Source organism: Gopherus flavomarginatus, chromosome 2 (genome assembly GCF_025201925.1).
Source record: "Gopherus flavomarginatus isolate rGopFla2 chromosome 2, rGopFla2.mat.asm, whole genome shotgun sequence".
Lineage (NCBI taxonomy): Eukaryota > Metazoa > Chordata > Testudines > Testudinidae > Gopherus > Gopherus flavomarginatus.
Window position 1 is genome coordinate 156,222,851 of NC_066618.1, and position 10,229 is coordinate 156,233,079.

At 42.4% G+C, this 10,229-nt stretch overlaps 1 protein-coding gene across 12 annotated transcripts in view; it reads left to right on the top strand.

Moving 5' to 3' along the window:
• AAK1 (AP2 associated kinase 1) overlaps positions 1 to 7,247 on the top strand; it is a 137,718-nt gene extending 130,471 nt beyond the window's left edge. For all 12 annotated transcript variants that reach the window (XM_050939857.1, XM_050939850.1, XM_050939855.1 and 9 more), the window contains one exon: positions 448 to 7,247. In XM_050939857.1, the coding sequence (XP_050795814.1) occupies positions 448 to 1,589 (1,142 nt within the window). In that variant the 3' untranslated portion in view covers positions 1,590 to 7,247. The remainder of the gene's footprint in view (positions 1 to 447) is intronic.
• Positions 7,248 to 10,229: the final 2,982 nt, after the last annotated feature.

Consider the following 10,229-nt stretch of genomic DNA (forward strand, 5'->3'; position numbering starts at 1 on the left):
TGCATGTGGGGGGCTGTTATGTCAATAGGCAGTGTTGATTTTTACCAAGACCTGTCCATTTACTAGTACTTCACTCTAGGCAGCAGTTTTCTGAAATGAAAACCCACGTAGGTTGTGGTTCTTGTGCATGACCTATAGAAAAGATCCTCATAGAACGTTGTTAGGAGGGAATGTTGAATTGGAACGTCTGCTTATCTAACATCTTCCATCTCTTTTTAACATGTACTTGTGGTGTCTTAAATTGTGAGGAAGTGCTTAGTTTTTTTCCAGTGTGTGTGCTGTGAATGCCTTGCCTGATCTTTATTTTATTTTATTTTTTCTCATTTTCCATGTGTGGCAGATAAATCTGAACATCATAACGTTTCTGATGTGGTTAAGTTTCTTTTGTGTTTGACTACATGGATCTAGCCCTTTGAGTAATGCTCTTGTTTTGTTTTCCTCTTATAGGTTTGCAGAGGGAACAAGTTGTATATTCTGTCCTAACCACTGAGCACAGTAAACTGCCTGCTGCTACTGATGGACTTCCTCTGTACAAAGGCCAGCCTGAGGTGCTTGAAGTGAAAACTCAGCACAATTCAGAATCCGATTACTTCGCAAGAGATGAGCCTTCAAGCAACAGTTCTTTCCACAGCAGTGAGGGGGAGGGGACAGACCATGAGGTGGACATCTTGGATTGTAGTGGGTCCAGGCCTTTACTTATGGACTCAGAGGAAGAAGAAGAGTCCAGTAAGTTGCAATCGACACTCAAGGAAAGATTTGTGGCTTCCAAAGAAAATTCCAAGCCCCAGCCTTCCCAGAGGGGCATGGGGAAAGCTCTGTTTACAGCCTTTCAGCAGCACTCCGAAGAGATTTCCCATGAGCCAGATGTCTTTGCCACAGCTCCTTTCAGAAGCTCAAGAATAGTGCATGATGAGTTGGACATTTTTACCAAAGCTCCCTTCATCTCCAAGAACAATGTGCCTGTCAGACAGCCAGAAGAGGCAGATGTATTCCTAAGTGCCCCTTTCACAAAAAAGAAGAGCTTGGAAGAGTTGACTTCTCATTACATTTCTAAGGAGCCTCACTCTCCAGCCTCTTTCCTAGGTCAAACTGGTGATGTCCAACATGTAGATAACTCCAAGTTCCAAAACTTGGATACAGGAACATGTGGCTTGTCTGTCTCATCTAGAGCTCAATACTCCATGGTAGGGTTTATTCAGTCAGCCAACCTTCCATCTCATTCCATAAGACCAGTGGAAACCCAAGAAGGCATTTCTCCCAAAGCTACATTTAAAGATCTTGGTGGCATTCCTAATGATAAAAACCAAGGACATGCACTCCCCCAGGAAGCCGTCTTGGGTTCAATGGTTAGTAAGCCTTTCCGTCCACAGTCTCTATCAAAGTATTCCCGTCACTACAGTCCGGAAGATGGGCAGGGTCTGGAAGTCCAACCCATAGCAGCATACAAAGTGGTTTCTCAGACCAACAAACAGGCTATTGCAGGATCTGTCTCTATCGCTTCTCTGTCTTCCAGGACTAAAGAGCTACCCAGTGTTGACCCATTTGCTTCAGCACCCTTTCCTTCCAAATCAGGAAGGCAAAAGCCTTAAACAGTCTGAGAGAAATGAGGGATGTGCGTTTCTCACAGGACCTTCAATCTCTTAGTTGAAACAAGCAACCATAGCAATATATATTTTTGTTCAAAACTCCAGTTGCGGTGATATTTAGTTGAACCATTTTAAGTTATGTTAGATAGTGTCCGGATATTGAATTCCAGGCTCTAGATTTTTTTCCCATCCTTTTTTAGTTGCTATTTTTCCCCAATACTATTTAGATTCTTATTTAAACCAGTAAAATTCCATATTTTCTGGCTTCAGTGGGAGGAAATCCATTGGGGATAAAATGAATTATCATTAATACTAGCATACACTTAAGATGCCAGAGCAGATCAATCAGGACAAGCTAATGCTCTGGAGAAGAACTGAGTTTGAAGTAGAAAGGTTGTCATGATTTTTTTTTCTTACCATGGGGAATTCTGGAAGAGACCAAAGGACAACTCTTCCCAACTGTTAATCAATGTCATCACAAAGCCAGTAGCTGTAGATTGGCAACTTCATGAACTGTGTGTGTGTGTGGGGAGAGAGAGAGAGATCTCTATCTCTATCTCTATCTCTATCTCATATGCACGTGGAGTAAAATTGACACATGCCACTAGTCCTACCATGAGACCTACGCACCATGGAAGTCCTGTTTTAAGTTATTGCATAGGCCTTGTGTTGGCCTTCTTGCCTATAAGATGTTTTCACTCATTGCAGATGTAATAGGCAATTTTCACTGCCTGCAGGTGTAATACATGAAAAAGTATATCTTTCTTTGGGCCTGATCCAAAATCCGTTGAAGTCAATGAAAAGACTTCAATGAGCTTTGAATCAGCTCTTTGTGATCAGGTCGTAGGTACGTATGTATGGAAGTATCAGCAAAGCAATCCTTCAGACACATTCTTCCTGTCACATTTGGCTACACTCCAGAAATACCATGATCTTACTGTGTTACTAAGGAAAGGGACAGTTGCTTAGTATTTTATAATATAATTTAAAATGTTAGTGTATCACACTTGAGTTTAGAGGAAAATGTAGTTGTTTAGTGTGGAAGTTAATTGCAATATTTGTCATGTGTTACTGTTGGTGGCTGAACAGGGGTACAGCTGACCTCCTTAGGAATTGTTAGTCTGCTCCTGTTTTTTTTCGCAAAGGAAGGAAAAAGGCAAGTATCCTTGATTAATGAGCATCCATATTTAATGGCAAGTACCAGGTAGCAAAACAGTCCCTGCCAAATCCGTGGTTTTTCAAGCTATTTCACCCCAGAAAACACTTCTAAACGTCAGATGCTTTTGGCTGCTGATCATTAATAGTACAGTCCTTTTTTTTAAAAATGTCATGTGGCATATCCAGAGAAGCCATTCTCCTAGTGAACATCCTAGAAGAGGGCGATCTTGGGAAGGCCTCCATAACGGTCTCATTTTCTAAGGACCTGATCCAATGCCTATTTGAAGTCAATGGACACAGTCCCATTGACGTCAGTAGTCTCTGGAACCAGCTCTTAAAAGCGTAGCTATGACTTTGTTCCCAATTTAATTTGATAACTTAATAATAAATGGCCTAGAGCTTTGCACTGAAAATGAAGGGAAAATTCTGCCCTTGGTTACACTCGCAACATCTCCTTGAATTCTCTGGGCTTAAGGCAGGGTTGGTTTGGCGAAGTTTTAAAAGTTTGTCAATAGATGGTGTGGGACTGGTGTTAGGTTCTGCCATCTTATAAGATGGGCACGTGCTCCTAGAAACTGTTGTCTTTTAGCTTTATTGAACGGAGTATGTAGCGGGGGTTCTCTTCTCTCACTGATGTCAATCAGGGCATGACTTGTAAATCCAGCAGTCTCTCACAAGTGTAAAGCTGGTGTAACTGAGTGTAGAATCCGGTCCAGTCACGTAAACATGAGACTTTCCAGTCTCACGGGAAACTGCTTTGCAAAAACTCAGACCTATGACGTTGAGCTCCCAGGTGCCCAAATAATTGCTCAAGGAACATAGAATGCACATTGAAACTACATATGAGCAGATCTTTGCTATGCAAAGCAAAACATTTAGTCCTACAGCTCACTGTTAACATCACAGCCAGGGAGAGAGAATTAGAACAAACTTGTCTGCCACCAAATGAGAGAGGATTAATGAAACACTGTTCCTCTTCCCCTGCCCAACCCATACTGCAGTCAGTGACACGATCCACATTTTGCTGGTGGACTGGTGCAGCTCTGACTTCAGCAGGGCTGTATGAATGTAACCAAGGATAAAGAACTTGACCTGATGTGTTTTAATACTCAGGTAGAGGAGGGAAGAATACTTGAAAATAAGGAGCATAGATTGCTGGCGGTTGGTGACATGGTTAGCCTAGCTCAGCTTTAGTAGAACTCTTTTTATAAAAAGTGGGCAACTTCCTGCTGCTTGTCCGTTACATTTCAAGTTAGATTTTGCAGCTCTGTGGTGGTAGCGGACCCTGTCAACCATCCTAGAAAATGGAAGTACTGTAGGCCCATTTCTGAGTTCCTTGGAAATAACATTTTTTCCCAACTAAACTGAAGATATAGTTTGTGTGTGGGTCACTTGGTTGTTTGGTTTTTAAAAACAAAAAATAACTTCTCAAATGCGTTACTGCTGGAATAGATGAATATGGAATGCCTGGAACATCTGCGATGTCAAACTGTGAAATACAAGGCATACAGATGAGGCTTAGTATTCGGGCCCAGATTCGTCCTTGCACTTTTGCAATCCCCTGTTATGGTCACTTGCGGAACCTGGAGACAGAACTTTGCTCTGAACTGTTAATTTCACTTGGTGAGATAGTGGAGGAAGGAAGGAGAAATCTAGATACTATGGGACTGAATATGGTGTAAATGAGGAGCCACTCCATGGAAATAGTTACACCAGCATAAATGGAATGAGAACTGGATCCATTGTCTCTGATAACTGGATTCCCAAACCTAGGTCCCTTTTTTTTTTTTAATGTATGTGTCATATTTTTTTTACTTGAAAAAGATACTACAGAGCTCTGTTGCTCTAATGTCTGTTACTTAGAATGCTTGATTTTTTGTGAAAAGTACTGACGGAAAAGTATTGGCAAATCCTTCTTCAGACTCCTGCTAGGATCCAGCTCCTTGCTTTCTTGCCAATTAGTGTCCATAATGAAGACCTGAATTGCAGGTAGTTCAGATCTAGCTATCTTACACTGCCAGGCAGGATAGAAAGGGAGAATGGGAAATGTACAGTAGTTTTGACAGCTGAGAGTATTTTCCTCAATTTCTTTATGTAGGTTTGTTATGGATTGAATTTTCCAACCAGGATGTTGGCAGTTTTTATGAAAAGCAAGTTAAAATTGTGCACAAGAAACTAACAATCCTGCTAGTAAACCCAACAGGTGAATAGTTTAACTATGTATAGGAGCACTCTGTTCAGATGAGTTCATTTTGCTCAGTCTACCAAGTACTGGAATTTTGCTTATGATCAGAAACCTCTGAAAATTACATCTCATTGCCCTGTTACTCTGATTTTTTTCCAGATCAACTCTTTTCCTTGCCCCCATCTCTCAAGTTGCCAGCATGACAACCTCAACCTGACCAATAAAAAATGGAGTTGTGATCTCCCTATACAATCTAAAGTTCACTGTTTGTAATGCATGTGGCAGAATGTACTATGGAGCTTCTGAATTTTTTGGCAATCTTGATTTCAAAAGGCTTTGACTTTTTTACTGTTCACTAGACAGAGCTACACAATACAAATGCAATTTAAATCACTTTTCTGAATATAAGCACAACTTAAAAAGTTCTGTTAAATTTCTTATTTCTGCCACTTCCCGGTAGACATTAAAATTGAAACAATCGGTTTTCAGTTTTGGCTCTGGTCAAAAATGATAAAGGTCCCTTTTCAGAAGCAACCAAGACCCCTTGAATTTCAAGGACCGTAGTCTCCTAAGCTACAAATAGAACCCCTTCCAGTCTCACAATTGGATCGATGCAGACCATGCCTGCCTGGAATCCCATCAAGGTCACTCATTTAGGGGCCCATCTGCACAAAACAGGATCTTGGTGAACTTCCTAGTTGGCCTTAAGCAATTGCAGAGCAAGGCACTCTCTCTAAGCTCTGCAACTCAGTGGCTGTTCCTAATTAACTTTCTAGGAAGGAGGAGAAAACTCCTCCCTTCATGATAGCAGCAGTAGAATGAGGGGAGGCCATTTTTATTCTGATTCTCATTCTTCCCACTCCCCTCCCCACCTTGATATTAAATATACTACAAGTGTTATACCACAAATCACATAAGATTGCTCCTGGTTGTCCCCTCTTTCCAAATGCAGTCACGGCACAGAAAGAACTCAAATATCATTTCATCCTGCTGTGCTGACAAATACTAGTCAGTCCTGTGACAATCTTTCGCTTCTGTAATTCTCAACTGTGGATGTGGTGGTGTCGTTTCCCAGTTCGCTGCAAATTTAAATTTGAGTTTGGTTAAACTCTTTCCTTTGGAAAGGCTTAATCAGAGCTTCTGCACACACAGATTCAGGCCAGGCAATCAGCTCAGCTCTGTGCATCTCACTCCCTTTGCATTTTTACAATGATCGTAGCCATAAGAGCTGCTTTCATATTAGCCTGCATCATCTTTATCTTATTGCTCTATTTCCGAGACTCATAACTGCATCTGCTCTCCCTTCCAGCCAGCTCAGTACTATGGTATATGTGATAAGTGTTGAGTTTACAATCTTATTCTCTTGAAGCCAGTGTGCACTCAATCTGCAACCTACAGTATGCATGGAGCACACAGAAGATCCTAAACTTGCAAGAAACCCACGTAACCAATCCCGAAACACTGTAGCGGGGCATGTTTTCAGCTACATTTTAATATAGCAAGTTTATACTGAGTGGGCTCGCTATAACTGTGAGACTTTCAATCACCCCGAAGTGGGAATCCGTTACATTAATTAAGCTTCCACCAAAGATTGTCATGTTGGAGAGTTGGTTATTGTTTGGGGTTTTATTTAAATCCAGGCCTTTTTAGAACACTCAAAGACTCCAAAGTATATTTGCTCTAGGTATTTTCACTGTGTAATCTTGTTCTGCTTTTGAAACACATTCCTGAATTATGATCAGCTGTGGTGGTGATCCTGCTCAACCACGGCCTTTAGTTTTTGTTATATGTACTGTAAATGCTCTACTGTTAGAATAAATATAAACTTGCTACCTGTGAAATTGGAGGGGTAATCGCTGATTACTTCCCCCTCCCCCCAAGAAAGAAAGAAAGAGAGAGAAAATGGAATTAATAATCTTATGCAGGTATAGGGAGGGTAGATTATGTTCTGGCTGAGGAAGCCTGATGAGAAAATATCCAGTGGATCTGAATGAGGCAGATTCCACTAAGCATTGACTAAGATAGTGGAAGACACTCTTAATGTCACAGAAAGCCTGAGTTGGACATGTCAGGTAACTGAGAATATAATCTGTGTGCAACTGTAGGCTGTGTATTGTAAGACCAGAGCTTCATTCAAATCCCATTTTTATTTGGGTGAAATCAGAATGGTGTTGGAAACACCTCTGACTGGCAGACTGTGGGAGTCCTGTTGCACTCCAGGTGTGATTCTGCTATGTTTCTGAGAGTCTTGATGAAGAAATGTTAGAGCTGTAAACTTATGTACATTTTATTAAAAACCTTTATCTGAATAAAATGCACCTTCCCTGCTCTGTGTTCCTTCTTGTTAACATGAAATCTTCACTGGGCTGGATACAAAGCATTTGGTTTTAGTCTCTTTTGTCACTCTGGTATTTAAAGAAAACCTTCCTGATAGTTGAATTTCTGCACGCCCAGGTGTACCATGGTGCTCAACAAGCAAAGTCACAGGTGCCTCTAGGAAGACCAAAGAGAGAGGTAGGATTCTAGGTTTTGGACCAGGAAATTCGAACTGGCATGGCCTCTCTGAGCAGGGTCACACACTGGAGGCCCCATGTTATTTTAAAGGGATCTTGCAGCATGCAAGTGGTGGATCCCAGGACCTCCAATGCAAAAACACAGGCTGTTATGATAAAATCTAAACAAACTCTTCTTTCCCTGGAATTAGAGCTTTTTTACTTTCTGTACGTTACCACTACCTGGCAGCTAACACCTACAAGTATACACTAGCTAGCAGGTTACACTGAGCCTATTGAGTGGGGTAAACGTGACTTAAAAAGAAAGATCAAAGAAAGTGCAGACATGTAGAAGAGCAGTGTGAGCTGGCAAGAAAAGCCCCCAGCCTAGAAAAAAATCTACCACCTCAAATATCTCTCTTTCAGGCCCTTCCGTCATGGCAGAGTTGTTGAACTCAAACACAAAATTCACAAAGGAACACAAAACAAAGCTATTCCCCTGATAGACAGGGGCCCAGAGACCTTTTCTTCTGCTCCAGGGCCAATACCCTCAAACCAACCCCTCTTGCAGTTCCCCTCCCTTACTCAACCACATGCAGGCTTTTATACTGTAATTGATCCCTTCCCAAGTGCGTCTGATAATGGGAGAGGGTGGCCTGGTCCCAGGCCCATAAAGGGACAGACCACTCTGTTACAGGCAGGCTTCAGTGAAGCTTACAGGGTGGACTTACTCTGTCAGCACAAATAGTGGCCAAAGAACAACAAAGCAAGCAGAACAACAAATAAGAAATTCAAGTGATGGGTAAATGGAACGCTCTCCAGTGGACGAAGGAAAGTCTGATAGGCAAAGTTTATTTGCTTTTTGTGCCACTGAATTGCTGCTTTCTTCTGAAAAGTCTGAAGCAGAAAAAACAGATGTGATCAGCCCAACCCTACCTGCTATCCAGTTCAAATTTGGCAGGAATACCATATATTTAAGAGGCCAAGTTTTACAGTAATGCCCTTTAAATTAATCACAAGTGTATAGACTATGGGCTAATCTCGGTGAGATTATTTAGGATTCAGATGCTCCCCTTGAAACAAACACACACATGTGCGCACACACATGTCTTTATTCAGCAGCAGAGCTGTACACAATACTGCCCAAGGGGTAAAATCTGCGCAACAGACCCTCTGTGTCAAAGACTCTGCAATTTAAATGAATAGGTTAATGTAATACGCTATTCTCAGACCAAATAGGTCTCTGGCAACCTAGCTGGAGGAGAGTTAAGTTTGCCAAAGTCTTGATGAAATCTAGTCGTAGATTTGTGCAACATGTCTATTCTCCTGGGCTACTTGCAAAGGACAGTTACCCCTTTTTGATCCGAGTAGTTAGCCAAAGTGCAGGACCTTGCAGGTTGCTTCCATTAGGGGAAGACCTTGATGGTGGAGTCAGTTATCGCTGAAGTGTTCCTGTTTGTTTACAATGAATGTACAAAGTTCTGTTTGCCAGAACACAACAGGAACCAAATAGCAGGAGGCCATTTCTGTGCTCACAGTGTCTAGCCTATTTCAGCCAGCACTCAGCCCAAAAACCTCCTATAGCTATTTCAAAGGGCTGCGTCTGCAGTGCTGGTGCTTCCTTGCTGTCCACTCTCTATGTTCACTGGTCTTTTTGCTGTTTCGTACTCACATACCTCCACGAAACAGTGTGAGCCAGCAGCACCCCCCTCCCTTGTCATTTCTCTTAGACACAGGTTATATGTATTTTAATGATAGAGTCTAGCAGCAGGGGCCTGGGTTCTCTAGGCACTACTGCACCGCAAGTGCTATGTCTATTATAGTCCCAGTTTGAGAGGGCAGTGTGCAATGCAGAGGTGAAGGGCTGCACTTTCTAAAATGGCCACTGATCATACTGAAACAAAATATGTAACCAAGCAAGAGTGAGGCAAAAACAAAAAGGATCAGTTCTCTGGAATAGACACTCTGAGCATTTGACCAGCACTCAGTCCAGTGGAGTGAATCCTGATCATGGCTGGAGTCCAAGGGTACTCTTTTAACAGAACTAATGAATACAGTGTTTGTCCCAAGTCATGGGATTTTGTTAGTTCTTTCAAAGCCAGAGCTTCTGGAATGATGTAACTCTTACATTACAGTTTTAATTTAAAAAAAAAGTTAATTTCTAGCCCTCAGCAGGGCTGGAGAAGTATAAACACTAAAAGCACAAAATCTAGAGGGTACATAAAAAAGAAAACCAAAAAGTTTTTGCATTTTTTAAACCCTACTCCTTTTAAACCAACCTTATGATCTTTGGGGAGCAGCAGCCTGATTTTTGAACACTGAGTGTTGGAAATATTGCAAATAAATAATGGAGTTTTTCCAGCCTAAATAGGAAATGTTTTGTTCCACTATGTTACCCTACGGTATAAAATGCTACTCTTTGTTTTTAAAGGATAGGGCCTGCAAACATTTCTAAGCCAACCACTGGGTGCCTGGTGGGGCACATGGGAGCCGGGTAGCAGTGGGTTTTGCAGAAGCATTGGGGTTGCTACTTCTGTAGTGCTAATAAAAGAGAGAGAAGCCTGGGCCCATAAAACTGGACAGGTGGCAGCGTGTAGGGAGCCCCTTGCTGGCTCTCCCAGGCCAGGTACCCGAGCAAGGGGCAACCTGGACAGGTGGGAGCCCCTTGCCCCACTGTGTGGGTGTAGCCATGTAGCAATGCTGCTCCCCAAGGCTGCAGCGGGAGGAAGCTGGATGCCCTGGGCCAGGCTGTGGGGTGCGCGCGCCCCATTTCGTGGCCTCTGCTGCCCCTGAACTCCCCCCATCCCC